This window comes from Callionymus lyra, chromosome 16, assembly GCF_982586985.1.
Source record: "Callionymus lyra chromosome 16, fCalLyr1.hap1.1, whole genome shotgun sequence".
Lineage (NCBI taxonomy): Eukaryota > Metazoa > Chordata > Actinopteri > Syngnathiformes > Callionymidae > Callionymus > Callionymus lyra.
The window spans coordinates 21,079,775-21,094,717 of record NC_141833.1 but is presented as its reverse complement, the minus strand read 5'-3'; the positions used below and the strand labels follow the sequence as shown (position 1 = coordinate 21,094,717).

Sequence of the window (14,943 nt, the reverse complement as noted above, 5' to 3'; positions counted from 1 at the left end):
GTTCGGGGCCTCCGGGGTCACCATGACAAAGAGATAACACAAGGTTTCAAAGCAACTTACGGCAAATTAATACACTTCATTGGTTTGTAAAACTGTACATGATGCTGCTCCACACTGAAATATATATATTTTTTTAACTTAAAAAACCTTCGACCTCTATACGTTCCGACCTTGAGACCTCATATCTTCATCCATCGTCGACGTGATGTTGAAAATGTTACTGTATCGAGGTAACAATCAACTACGTAACGAAAGAAACTAAAGGACATCCATTCTCTCATTTGTCTTCGCCTCAAGAACATTTTCTTTTCATCCCAGCTTTTGAATTAAACCATTAAAGAGTAAAAATAGGAAACTAACAACATTGAGTGAGTCAGATATTACGAGTCCAGCTTCGGTAAACAGAAGTTTTCATAACAAGCATTTTTCAAGCATCATTTTATGCTTATAAAAATCATCGCGCTTTCTTTTATCCAGCATCTCTGCTATTGAAGCACATCTGCGACCTGACGTTATATAAGATAACCGTTCGTAAGAATACCTTGAACGAATGATCCGCGGCTCCGTCGTGATGATGGTTCCCCAGAGAGGTCTTTAGGTTTCAGCTCCATAACTTTACAGTCAAGGTTCTTGGAGCCGTTTACAATGAAGGCTTTGTTGAAATGGTTTATGATTTTGGACAAAGCGCTCTGGAAAGTCAAGAAAATCAATGAGACAGCTACAACATTTTCAATGCCCCAAAAAGAGGAAACTACTGGGTTGGGTGGAGTTGTCGCTGAAGATATTTGGGTCGGGTTTTTTAGAAGTTCAGTCAAATGCATTTTATGAATTCCTAAGAAAGACATTCAACCAGACCTCTTGGAAAGAAACATTGTTTTTTATCAAGAATACATACTTTTTTCTGAAGCCTTTCATTCTAAATTATCATCAAACAATATATATATCCTCAACTATATGCTCTGTAGAAAGTTTTTCAAAAACAATATAGTATTTTTCTTTTAGTTGAACAAATCTGAGATAGTACATTCTTCATAATAAACTGTATGATGTCAGTTAAGTAAAAATATAAATAATTCCTAAACAAAAAGAAAAAAACAACATGTATATTTCAATGTTTATTTAGTCTATTTATCAAATTATTGTCTCTTATTATAGCAATTGCAAAATATATATTTTCTATTTCCTTAGTCTTATTTTGGTGGATAAGTTCTGTGTTTTAAATAGACAATATGGACTTTAAGCAGCTATGAAAACAATCTTTAACAATTCATAACCCAGGTTAAAATAATTACATTGTAGGTACAGTAGTCGTGTAACTACAGTATAGTTGCCTTTACTAAAGAAAGAAAGAAGCCTGGGGTCAACGATATGGTTTTCTAAAATAAAAGACAATTAATCAAAAACACATTTTCCAAATCCTACCAATCGTGCAAATTGAGGCTAGAAACAAAATGGAAGATTGTCAGAAATAACTAAATAAAGGATGAATGGGTGAGAATGTTTGATCAGATTTCCGTAAATGCAACTCAAAACCATGGAAGTTTGATTTGACTTTATAAAACTGCCACGACAACACAAAAATATGACATGTCTGGTCAAAAGAGCACGTATGGTCACTGTATTTTTAATTTTAAAAAGTCATAAAATATTAATAAAAATATCAAATCTGCATTTATTATTCAGCATTTTGTTGCAACTCAAGTCAAATTCAACACTCTAAACTTTTTAATTAATCATTGTCAGCTATCTTATTTGATAAATAAACGAATGTTTTTAACGTTTTTAACTTAGCATGCTAGTAGCTATTAGCTTTATGATTCAAGCTAAATTAGCTAATAGCTAAATTGCTAATCGATTTTTATTTTTTACCCTCTAAACACCTCAATGGAATCATTGCAAACAACTCACAGTCATTCTCAGACTCAGATTAAATAAATTAGATTGTTTAGTAAAGTTAATTTTAACAGAAATTACCTGTAAAGAGGACGAAACAAGTCAAGCTAAGTTGACGCAGCAACACTTAACTCGAGCGACAGGCGCCACCCTCTGGCCAGAGACTGAACAACAGTTTTAATTCTTCATTTAATTTTATTTTGAAATGAAAACGATATATTCTTGGATACATCTTTATAGTCTAATTCACGTTTTTGTATTCGTTGATTATGATTTAATTGCTATGTTTATGTTTCAACATGAGAAAATCTACTTAAAAAAAAGAAAAAGAAGTAAATTCCTGTGAACACTTTCGTCCACAGATGTTTCAGGTTCTTCGGTTTTATTGCATCGATCAAAGTCAGCTTGAGCTGGAATTAGTTAAAACAATGGGAAGAAAAATGTGGTACCACCCAAGTCAAAAAATACCACCCAAACTTGAGGAGAAGCAGAAGTCGTCATCTGGTCCGTGAAAGACAAACATATTCAATGTTTCTGACCCAGATAAAGGGGTCTTCAGTCCCTCCTGGGTACGTGACCCCTGGCGAGGAAGTGGCCCCCGGCCTACACGCCCTCCCTGGTCCGCCGCTGACCTCAGCGCTGCTCTTAATCTGAGCAGGATGACACAAGCGTTGTGGAATTTCTCTTCCTTCTGCCTAAACTAACCTGACTGCGAGTGTGACTCGGCTCTCACGTGGACCGGCTTTGTTTAAAAAAAAAAAAAACACCAGCGAATACCAAACCCCGACCTCGGTGACCTCTGTTCAAAAAATGGCCGCCCACCGCCTACGTGCCGACGCATCCGGAAAAATGTCTCAGTATTTTCGGGGGGCCTCGGGGCAGGTGGCAAGTCTCCCGTCCTGGGCTCACCTGCTGGTCCACGGCCGGGCCTGGACTCGTCTGTCCAGATGTTGGTGTGAAGATCCACAGCTGAGCAAACACTCGCCGTCTTCTCCACGCCGTGTTTAAAATAGCACGCGGGTCAAAAATAGAGGGTTTTTTTTGACAAGCACATCTGATTGTTGCCTGGAAAAGTGTCTGGCTCATTGTGAGAACATGATGGCAGGAGATCTTTGGCAGGATCCGTTGACTTTTTTAAAGCAGATCCTAGTGAAGGTTGCTGTTGCTGTTCTGGACTATAAATGTTCCAGATGTGTATTAAACATCTCTAGGTTCCATGTGACTCGTCTCAAGTTTGCTCCATCATTTGTCTTCCTGCTTATCGCACTTTTAATATATAATATAATAAAAATATATGTATATATGTCACATATATATATATGTGACAGAAAAGTTACTTAAAACAATCATATGAAGTGTCTGAAGGTTTATAGGTATGTTTATGTTTAATTAAATACTTTAATTTAATTAATTACGTTAACTTAATGTTAAAATCTTAATCTAATAGCACGAGGAATGAATGAGTCCCTGAGTCTATTAGTGTTGCATCATGGGAAGGAGCATTCGTGTATTCCATCTGCTTCTATGTCTGGGTAAAAGAGGACGTATGGTTGCCCTATTTTATTTTAATAATCTTTTTTTATTAAATATTATTAAAAAACATAAAATCTACATTTATTATTCAGCATTTTTGTTGCGACTCAAATTTAACAATCTAACTTTTTAATTAACCACTGTCAGCTATCATATTTGATAAATAAACAAATGTTTTTAACGTTTTTAACTACTGTTTTTTTGTTAGCATGTTAGTAGCTATTAGCTTATTTAGCTTCATGATTCAAGCTACATTAGATAAAAGCTTTACTGTCATATTGTTTATTTTTTAAATATATATATATATATTATTACATTTTATTTTTTAAGTTCTAAAGATGATTCAATAAACAATCAACAAGTGGCAAAAATAAACAGTCTTCAGAATATCAACTAATATTATATTCAATTTAAATACTATTTAATATATTTAATATAAAAGAACCTGGACACTACAAAGGGAGATCTAAAATAATGAATAAATAACAAATATTGACTCAAATTTGTTTTTTCAAAAATTGATTCATACTTATAAATATTGATTACTATTAAATTTAAATAAATACATTGTTAAACAATTGGTCTAAAATAATCGATGGCAAATTTTGACTCAAAATGTTTTTTGAAAAATTGATTAACACGAATAAATATTGATAACTATTTAATAAAAATAAATACATTGTTAAGCAATTTGTCTAAAACAATGGATGGCAAATATCGACTTAATTGACTAAATTAAAAAATGCATTGTTAAAAAATTGTAAGAAAAAACAAAATAGAGAAGTTAAATTGACTTTAAATGAAAGGAAATAAAACAAATATTCTGAATGAAGTCAAAATGAAGTGTTTGTACATCCTTAAGATGAGATAAGATGAGATAAGAGACTCCTTTATTCACAACTTAGATAAAGGTGTCAAAGTTCACGTGAGCTCTATTAAAACTACATGTTTGTACTTAAACAGAAGAATATATTCAAAAATGTCTTCTTTCAAATAGTTTTTTAAGGAGCATTGAAAATATCTGGAAGACTTTAAAAGACTGGAATGGAATCAACAAAAGCTGTCGGGGGGGAATTTCCAGACGCGTTCGACAACACAGACAATCTCTACTGGCGAGCAGAGACGCCGGACGCTTCCAAGATAAACCATCTTGATTTTGTTAATCCAACTATTTCAAATGATCTCATTTGTTCTTCCCTGCAGATCCGTTAGAAACTCCAGCAACATGTTTGTTTCACCAGAGGATTCGCTCAAATCACAGAGTCTCCACTGTTGTGCGTGAAGCAAAGGATTCTGGGATGTTTAGGAAGGAGGGAGCGGGAAAGCTTGGATTAAATTGGTCTCGGAGAAAATGCTAGCTAGCGCTCAGATGCTAACTTTTTAATTTTCTCTTAAAATGTATTTTTTAAGTGATATAACTTTGTTTTAAATATGCTTTAGCAAACATCCTTTTCTACTCACTTCAAATGTATAAGACTTTATCTTTCTTAAACTAGCATTATTCTTTTAGCTTGTTTTGCCGATTATATTTGATTAAATCAGTCTAAGAGAAAATGCTAGCTAGTGCTAACATGCTAACTTTTTAATGTGATATAACTTTGTGCTTAATACGCTTTAGTAACAATGTTTTTCTAATCATTTTAAATTCCTAAGACTTTATCTTTATTAAACTAGCATGTTTCTTTTAGCTTGTTTTGCTTTGATTAAATAGGTCTCGGAGAGAATGCTAGCTAACGCTAACATGCTAACTTTTGTAATGTGATATAATTTTGTGCTTAATATGATTTAGCAAATATATTTTTCTAATCATTTTAAATTCCTAAGACTTTATCTTTCTTAAACTAATATTATTCCTTTAGCTTGTTTTGCCGATCAGCTTTGGTTAAATAGGTCTCGGGGAAAATGCTAACTAACGCTAACATGCTAAATTTGGAATTTTCGCTAAAATAGCTTTTATTATTGATATAACTTTGTTTAAAATGCGCTATAGCAAATTTGTTTTACTAATAACTTTAGACCTTATCTTTCTTAAACTAGCATTATTCTTTGAGCTTGTTTTTCCGATTAGCTTTGATTAAAACGTCCGAGAGAAAATGCTAGCTAGCGCTAACATGTTAACTTTTTAATGTGATATAACTTTGTGCTAAATACGCTTTAGTAAATACGTTTTTGTAATCATTTTAAATTCCTAAGACTTTATCTTTCTTAAACTAGCATTATTCTTTTAGCTTTTTTTGCCGATCAGCTTTGATTAAATAGGTCTCGGGAAATGCTAACTAACGCTAACATGCTGAATTTGAAATTTTCGCTAAAACAGCTTTTATTATTAATATAACTTTGTTTAAAATGCGCTTTAGCAAATATGTTTTACTAATAACTTTAGACCTTATCTTTCTAAAACTAGCATTATTCTTTGAGCTTGTTTTGCCGATCAGCTTTGATTAAATCGGTCTAAGGGAAAATGCTAGCTAGGGCTAACATGCTAACTTCTTAATGTGATATAACTTTGTGCTTAATACGATATAGCAAATATGTTTTTCTAATCATTTTAAATTCCTAAGACGTTATCTTTCTTAAACTAGCATTATTCTTTAAGCTTGTTTTGCCAATTAGCTTTGATTAAATCGGTCTGGGAGAAAATGCTAGCTAGCGCTAACATGCTAACTTTTTAATGTGATATAACTTTGTGCTAAATACGCTTTAGTAAATACGTTTTTGTAATCATTTTAAATTTCTTAGACATTATCCAACAGCGTTATTGCTAACAAGCTAACTCTTTGTTCAAGCTAGTTCTTAGAAACGAAGAATCTCGACTGTTGAAGCAAAGGATTCTGGGATGCTAAGGAAGGAGGGAGCGGGAGAAAAGGCCTCCATTCATCTGCGGGTGTTTCACGAGATATGTCGCGGCCGTATAAGATCCTGCCGCTTGTGTCTTCACAGAAGCTCGTCAGCAAACATGCCGCCAGTGTCTGCCTTCAACCATGTTTGTCTCCGGGGGCCACAAGCTGCACATCAGTCACGGCCCTCCGCCCATGAGCAGCGGCGGATTCGCACCCGCACTCTTGTGTGAACAGGCGGCTTTTGTCCCGTCGCACCCGAGCAGAAGTCGAGCAAAAAAAAAAATCCGGTTGGAGCTGAGATTGATGGAGGAGATAAAAACCTGACACTTCATTAATTTTTACCGCGAGAAGTTTTTTTTTTAAAGAAAGAAAGAAACTGTTTTTGCAAACTCAGGATTTATTGCGACTCGTTGGACAGTTACTTAAAACAGATTCACGACAAGTGTCTGAAGGTTTATGTTTGTAATTAATTGCTACTTTTAACTCAAATGTTAAGTATAGTACAGATTTTTCAAGGAATCAAAAGTTCCAAAAACACTTTCCAACACATTTTAATCACAATTGCTTCCAGTTTCCTGTTATGTGCTAAAAATATTTTGAGTTTTAATCCACAATTAAACCATCAACAACTGTACGATTACAGGTTCAAGGCTGTCAAACTTATTCCCCCAAAGAGGCAACACGTTGAACACAATCTGGACAAAATGTACAGTTTAATTTTATATATACTGTTTTTCAATCTATTTGTAAGTTTTTGGATTAATTTAGACATTTGTAACTAGTTTCCATAAAGTTTTATTTCATTAACTTTCAATGCAAGTTTGACATTGTCTGTTGCGTGCAACAAGAAGCTATTTATTAATATTATATTATGTTTGAGAAAAAGAACGTTCTATTGATGCTTGGTGTAAGTTAAAGAAAAAGAAAAAAAAAGAAATGGTATTTAGGTCATAAATAGTGGATTAAAAAAAAAAACCCTGAACTGATCAATAGGTTTTTACTCTTTTTTAATCATGTTTAAATTGTACTCTAATGTAGCTTGCCTTTGAACTAATAAGTGTTGCCTTTGAACTAATAAGTGTTGCCTTTGAACTAATAAGTGTTGCCTTTGAACTAATAAGTGTTGCCTTTGATCTAATTAGTGTTGCCTTTGATCTGATAAATGTCGCTTTTGATCTACTTAGTGTTGCCTTTGATCTAATAAGTGTTGCCTTTTATCTGATAAATGTCGCTTTTGATCTACTTAGTGTTGCCTTTGATCTAATAAGTGTTGCCTTTTATCTGATAAATGTCGCTTTTGATCTACTTAGTGTTGCCTTTGATCTAATAAGTGTTGCCCTTTATCTGATAGATGTCGCTTTTGATCTAATTAGTGTTGCCTTTGAACTAATAAGTGTTGCCTTTGATCTGATAAATGTCGCTTTTGATCTACTTAGTGTTGCCTTTGATCTAATAAGTGTTGCCTTTTATCTGATAAATGTCGCTTTTGATCTACTTAGTGTTGCCTTTGATCTAATAAGTGTTGCCTTTGATCTGATAAATATCGCCTTTGATCTAAAGAGTGTCTTAATGTATTGTATCATTTTTAAAATTATCCTTTTGGTTTTATGTATTGTGACATGTACGTCTGAAAGATGATATATAAATACAATTATTACTCATTTATTGCCTTTTATTTTCGCTGCCTTTGATATCAAACTTAAAAACATGAACTCAAAAATGAACGATGTTATTAAAAAAAACTAGAAATACGTTCGCAGACATGGTCGCCTGCAAAAGAGCTCAACAGTACTTGTGATAATATATATATTTGTTGGACTCATTTTTTAAAACTAAAGCACATGTAAAGTGGTTTTTATTGCAGTCGGACTTTACAGGATTCACTCTGGCAGGAAGTGCTGCGACGTCAAGCCCTAGAAGAAGACAGGAAATGTCATTTTAGACGTTACAAATTAGGGTTGAATGAAGTCGTGTACCTTGATACGCGACAGTTGCGAGTCTGAACGAAGACTCCCGTGTAGGTCATCTCACATCGCACGACGTTGTTGCTGAAGTCGGACTCCAGGACGTGTTGGTTCGGGTTGACGGTGACCTGGTTAAGAAGGAAAGATAATAAATAAAGATACATCTTTGGTGAAAGATTAAGATCCAAACAAGACTTTTTACCTTCAAAACGTAGTTTCCCGGAGGAACGTCGGTGATGTCGATCCACTGGCAGTCGATGTTGGCGGCGTAGAGGTCGTGACATCCTGGACTCAGACCCTTAAAAACAACAACAACAACCTCAGACTCGTGACTCGTTTGTCTTCCTGCGAAAATGCAAGTCTCAGCAGATTTTAAGATTTGAAGTCCAGACAACACGTGTAATGAATCTTCCGTCCTTGGACGCCGTTACTTCGCTGGCAAAGACGTCCGACAAGTTCTCGCAGTGAAACATTGTCTCAGACTTGGACCAGGACTCGCGGTGAGAGAAGTGAAGTCCGCAAGCCTGGAAATATGTGCTTTTCATTCTCAATGTTTTGTCCAAAAAACGTGTATGTTTTGACTTGTTCCCGTGTTAGCAATAGCCTAGCGTTCATTTGATAACTGAGCTAATTTGCGTTTCTCTCCTCTTATTAGCGACTTGCTAACATCCTAAATATATTCCTTTATTTGCTCTTTTGGTAGTTGAAGTATCCTCAGTGATTATTCTAACTAATACACAGACATAACTATCATAAATATCAAACTTGCTCAATCATGTTAGATATTTGATATACCGTAGGAAGCTAACACAAAGCTACAAATGTTTTTATAATTAATAGGATTTGAAACGAAACAACAAAAAAGAGTTAAAATTATCATTAAAAGTTCCAACTACTATTTAATGTTGTGTATATTAATAGAATTCAACCATCCTAATGACTTAGCATTAGCTTCACATTTAAGCTAACTAAACCATCAACTAGCATTATTCTTTTAGCTTGTTTTGACGATTAGCTTTGATTAAATAGGTCTGGGAGAAAGTGCCAGCTAGCTCAAAAGGCTTTTCTTTAAGTGATACAACTTCGTTTTTAATACGCTTTAGTAAATATGTTTTTCTAATAACTTCAACTTTCTTAGACTTTATCTTTCTTAAACTAGCATTATTTCTTAGCTTGTTTTGCCGATAAGCTTTGATTAAATAGGTCTAAGAGAAAATGCTAGCTAGTGCTAACATGCTAACTTTCTAATGTGATATAACTTTGTGCTAAATACACTTTAGTAACTATGTTTTTTCTAATCAAGACTTTATCTTTCTTAAACTAGCATTATTCTTTTAGTTTGTTTTGCTGCTCAGCTTTCATTAAATCGTTCTCGGAGAAAATGCTAGCTAACGCTAACATGCTAAACTTGAATTTTTCTCTATATGTCACTTCATGTGATATAACTTTGTTGTATTTACGCTTTAGTAAATATGTTTTTCTAATGACTTCAAATTTCTTAGACTATCTTTCTTAAACTAGCATGATTCTTTTAGCTTGTTTTGCTACTTAGCTTTGATTAAATCGGCCTCGGAGAAAATGCTAAGTAGCGCTAACTTGCTAAATTTGAAGTTTTCTCTAAAACAGCTTTTTTAAGTGATATAACTTTGTTTTTAAATACGCTTTAGTAAATATGTTCTTCTTATCACTTCAAAATTCTTAGACTTTATCTTTCTTAAACTAGCATTATTCTTTTAGCTTGTTTTGCTACTTAGCTTTGATTAAATCGGTCTTGGAGAAAATGCTAGCTAGCGTTAACATGCTAACTTTTCAATGTGATATTTGGCCCTAAAATACATAAAAATACATCATTTTATATACGCTTTAGTAAATATATTTTTCTAATCATTTAAAATGTCTAAGACTTTATCCAACAGCGTTATTGCTAACAAGCTAACTCTTTGTACAAGCTAGTTCTAAGAATTGAACATAGATTTAGTATTGATTGAATGTATTTTTAAGACTTGAATATGGGTTCAATCTTTTTATTAACACGTTTATAATCATTTTTACCAATATCAATATTTGATTTTTCCATTTATTTACCTGCGTGTGCGACGTGCAGGCGAATCGCCGCCTGAATCCGGACTCGCAACCCGTGTCTTCCAGACAAAAGCTGGCCTTGTGTCCGTCGGCGACCTTCCTCCCGGTGCCGGCGTCCAGCAGGTCGTAGTTGCTGAAGGCGTCCATGCTGTGGTAGTGCCTGCAGGAACACGTCACAGATCAATAATCCTGGATCACCTCTTTAAGTACGGATGGCGTCCTCACTGGTGGCAGCTGTGCCAGTCCCACTGGTATCTGGGCTTGACGGGCAGGAAGTCCGCCGTGCCCTGGTTGGTCACCTTCTGAGGGAAGCGCAGCAGGACCCTGAAGTCGATGTCTCGCACGCTCGGAGCATATGCCGACCTTTTTTTTGGAAAAAATTGACAATCTTTACCGAGCATGTAGAGTTTGTTCCATCGTGAAAATCCAGCCGGAACATTTATGTCTTGGCGAGACCGTTGTTATTAGACGTGCGTCAACGTATCGCTTACAGCGAGCGTCTGAAAAAGTGACTCAGCGTTGGCGCCGCGAAGCTCACCTGGCCAGACAGTTTTCCTCGGCCGCACATCGCAGGGCGTACATCTGCATCCGTTGAACGTAAGCACCTGCTTGGATGGCGTACGGGTCTGGCACCAGGTCGGGCAGTCCTGGACACAAGAACGCTCCCGTCAGTATCCCACGGGTTCGGAACACGAGCCGATATTTGTGTTTGTTGGCCAAAACTAAAACAAGTTTGACATTCCTGAGGTCGGACCCGAGGCCTCGAATAAAGCATTTGTTGTCCAGTTCATTTTCGGGAAAAACCGGCAAATTCGTTTTGGCCTCGTCTGCGAAGGCCACGGAAAACCGAGTCAGGAACGCTTTTTTAATAAGTTTAGGAATTGTGTTACCATTATCTCACCCGTCATTCTTCGCTGATCCATCCAGAAATACTAACAAACGAGGGACAAATGATCCCATTTCATTCACTTGACACATGTTTGTTTATGTATTTTTATGTATTTTAGGGCCACATATCACATTAAAAAGTTAGCATGTTAGCGCTAGCTAGCATTTTCTCTTAGACCGATTTTAATCAAAGTTAATCGGCAAAACGAGCTAAAAGAATAATGCTAGTTTAGGAAAGATAAAGTCTAAGAAATTTGAAGTGGTAAGAACATATTTACTAAAGCGTATTTAAAACAAAGTTATATCACTTAAAAAAAAACGTTTTAGAGAAAATTTCAAATTTAGCATGTTAGCGTTAGCTGGCATTTTCTCCGAGACATATTTAATCAAAGCTAATTGGCAAAATGAGCTAAAAGAATAATGTTAGTTTTAGAAAGATGAAGTCTAAGAAATTTTAAGTGATTTGAAAAACATATTAACTAAAGCTTATTTAAACAAAGTTATATCACTAAAAGAAAACTTTTTAGAGAAAAGTTTAAATTTAGCATGTTAGCGTTATCTAGCATTTTCTCCAAGACCTATTTAATCAAAGTTCATCGGCAATACATCATTTAACTGGGGTTTAGACATACATTTCACCCGACTATCCTCGCTCGCTCCTGCCCCCTATTGTAGTGGAGGAGGTAACACACATTTAAGTGTCGTTAAACGGTCAAATTAAACGTCTTAGGCGTAGCAAAGATGAATAAATGCCAGTTTACTTTTGTTTCCAAAAATGTTTTGGATTGGAAACACTTTTTTTAAACTCTACATTAAATCAGGGAATTCAAACTCAATCTTACAAGGAGGTCAAAATATTTTTGCGCGTTTAAGTCACTGAACACATGTACTGTATATTTGGCTCCTTAACTGAACAAATATCAATGATCTTTGTTCCTTGTCTTATCTTATACACTGACATCTTCATGAACTGGAAAATTGATCAATAAATGACATAATGGATATTTAAATTAATATTAAGCCATTTCTAATGGCATAAAACTTGGTTTGATTGAGTATTTAACACCTACCACACTATAGTAATTTCATTAAAACCGATAATTGTCATAAATTCCCCAAACCCCTCGCTTCTGCCCCCTATAGTAGCGGAGGAAGTACCACATGTGTAGTTGAAGAGCAACAATAAATGTCCAGGATACTATACTACTAAGGTTTTTTTTTATCAAAAAACGGTTTGAATCTGATTTTTTCTTTTTTTTTTACCACAGAATAAACATTGTTTATTTGTTTAAAACCTTTTTTGAAATAGAAGATTTGACTCTAAGTGAATAACATAGACATTAATGAATGGATGAAATGAGAAGCAAATGTTTATATCAGAACAAGGAACAAATAATTACATTTTTGGAAGTGATCGACAAACTTTCTGTCCACGGTTTCTACTGGGTTGTGCGAGTCGGGAGTCGTAATACTACTGCATTTACTGAATAGGAATTATATTTTTCATAATAATTAGCAATTCAATCATTATTTTTATTAAATAAAAACCTGGTTTGTTTGGCGTATTATTACTTATTATATTTTATATATTTTACATATTTCATATATACTGTATATATATCTCTATATATACAGGTATATATATATATATATATATATATATATATAATATATTATAATGAGTTTTTCAACTTATTATAATTACTTTTAGAACTTTTGTAAATTATTTCTTTCCCCCTCAAAAAGATTTATGTCTATATAAATATATATTTTGAAGAAAAAGTTCTTTCTTCAGATGAATAAAATAAAATAAAATAAAATAAAAATAAAAACATGAGGATCTGCCTCTTGCTATAAAGTTCCCACTCAATATCTCGAGTCCATCAGTTTGTGTTTTTTAAAATAATCATTGAATCATGTTGGAGTAAAACTCACCGTTCTGGAAGTATCTGGTACCATATCCTGCGGCTGGAGGTCTGTGACCCGCTGACCTCGCGGGCGGAGGATGCAGGTTGTAAAGAACTGAGTTCCTGTGGTTTTTAAACGGGTTCCGAGGGTCGTCGTTGACCATGTCCTCTCTGGTGCTGGTCCCCTCGTCCACGGGCAGAGACGGCGAGGGCTCGGACCCTCTGCTCGGGTGTTGACCCGGGTGTTGACCCGGGTGTCTGGCACCAGGTTCGGTGCGTAAAAGCGCCAGAGACCCGGCGCCGGGTCTGGTTCCGTCCACCACCGCGACCTCAGCCCTCCGGACCGGCAACACCGTCAAAAGTCCAGATGTGGAAGAATTGCTTTGGTGCGTGAGACGACGTGCGTTCGCGCGGTTCGGCGCGTTCACTCTCCCGACGCTCGCCTCGCTTCTGGACGGAACCGGACGCACAAAGGTGGCCCCTCGCTGGGCTTGAGTTCTGGTCGCATCCCTGCTGCTCACGTACACCATGGACTGACTCCTGGACCGGACCGGAGCCTGGAATTCGGCGCCGGTGCTGACCAGACTGTACACCTGGCCGTTGTTGTGCCATTGGACCCGGTGCCGCCAGGGACCGGTTCGCTGCTGCCCGGAGATGAAGGGAAACAATCCTGGAGTCATGTACAGAATTAAGACACAAATCTTCGCCATTTGGATCACAGTTTAAACTCGGAACCTAAAAAGAAAACTAAGATGAGATGAAGTGAAGTCAGTGCGCGCTCAGGTCCGGTTCCGAAGCAGCCATCCGACCCAAAGAGGACGCGAGAGAAGGGCTGGAGCTTTTTCCTTGATCGGTGATCGAATCCAGGGCCAGTCACTTAACACTGGCACCAGAAATCCAACTTTCGAGCAAGAGAATTTAACCCATTCCTGGTCGAACCTCAGACTCACACGAGGACGTGAACAAACTTTACGCGCAGGTGTCGAAGCTGACGTTACACAAGCCTTCACTTTACCTTTTAAAATATATATATATATAAAAAACTGAATAAAAATGTGATTTAAAGTCGATTTAAAGTCAAGACAAACAGTTAAACGAGTCCAAATGCAAACAAAACGAAACGAAATTAAGATTTACATTAAACTATATTTATATATTATTTATTTAAAAAAAAGTTGGTTTCCTTTTATTGAAAAAATATATATAATTGATTATAACAATACAAAGGTTGTGGAGGATCAATCAATCAATCAACTTCATTTATAAAGTACTTTAAAAACAACATTCGATACAAAGTGCTGTTCAATGACCTGAAAGAGCTAATAAAGATCAATTAAAACACAGAAAGATCAAATCATATCAAATAAAACAAGCAAAAAGCACTAAAAACAGCTCCGAGTCTCATGCTGTGTTAAAAGCCAGAGAATAAAAGTGTTTTTAAAGACGAGATTTATAAATGTCAGGATGTGTAGTAGCAACGTTTGTCCACAAGGGTTCGATCCTTGACCACTTTTTGAAATCTTCATTCAGTTCTTCGTACGTTACTTTGTTTTTAAAACAGATTAAATGTTCAATTATATTTTTGTCTTCATCAGAATTCTGTGTTGTAACAGGAAATGATCTTGTAACACAATTAAAATATATATATAATAATAATAATAATAACAAATATTATTAGCGCTGAAATTCAAATATTTTCCTGAGTAAATATATATATATATATATATTAAGTGTAATTTCTGCTCATTTCCAAATGTAAATCCGAATTGTTTTTTTCCTATACTGTCCTGAAAAAGTAATTAATAACAAAGGATTGCTAATGCTAGTTAGCCAATT

The 14,943-nt window shown here is 35.4% G+C and overlaps 1 protein-coding gene and 1 long non-coding RNA gene across 2 annotated transcripts in view; both read right to left on the bottom strand.

Moving 5' to 3' along the window:
• Window positions 1-2,011, bottom strand: part of LOC148064132 (uncharacterized) — a 31,931-nt gene extending 29,920 nt beyond the window's left edge. The window contains exons 1-2 of the long non-coding RNA XR_015713556.1: window positions 1,975-2,011; window positions 542-689 (exon numbers count right to left, since the gene is read on the bottom strand). This is a non-coding gene — a long non-coding RNA (uncharacterized LOC148064132). The remainder of the gene's footprint in view (window positions 1-541; window positions 690-1,974) is intronic.
• A 4,678-nt stretch (window positions 2,012-6,689) lies between these two features.
• On the bottom strand, window positions 6,690-13,903 carry LOC148064131 (protein-lysine 6-oxidase-like). The gene is made up of 7 exons (XM_087810648.1): window positions 13,136-13,903; window positions 10,851-10,959; window positions 10,538-10,675; window positions 10,316-10,472; window positions 8,433-8,528; window positions 8,243-8,358; window positions 6,690-8,179 (listed from the first exon to the last, which is right to left on the bottom strand). The coding sequence occupies exons 1-7, from the start codon at window positions 13,815-13,817 to the stop codon at window positions 8,173-8,175; spliced, it is 1,305 nt and encodes a 434-aa protein (XP_087666774.1). The 5' UTR covers window positions 13,818-13,903; the 3' UTR covers window positions 6,690-8,172.
• Window positions 13,904-14,943: the final 1,040 nt, after the last annotated feature.

Bases quoted from the DNA above. Each gene is read 5' to 3' on its own strand.
- LOC148064131 (XM_087810648.1), bottom strand. From the start codon at position 13,817: ATGGCGAAGATTTGTGTCTTAATTCTGTACATGACTCCAGGATTGTTT. The intron at 10,960-13,135 runs GTGAGTTTTACT...TCTTGTGTCCAG, and splicing joins TACCAGATACTTCCAGAACG to GACTGCCCGACCTGGTGCCA. The intron at 8,529-10,315 runs GTAAATAAATGG...GTTGTTTTTAAG, and splicing joins CCTGCACGTCGCACACGCAG to GGTCTGAGTCCAGGATGTCA.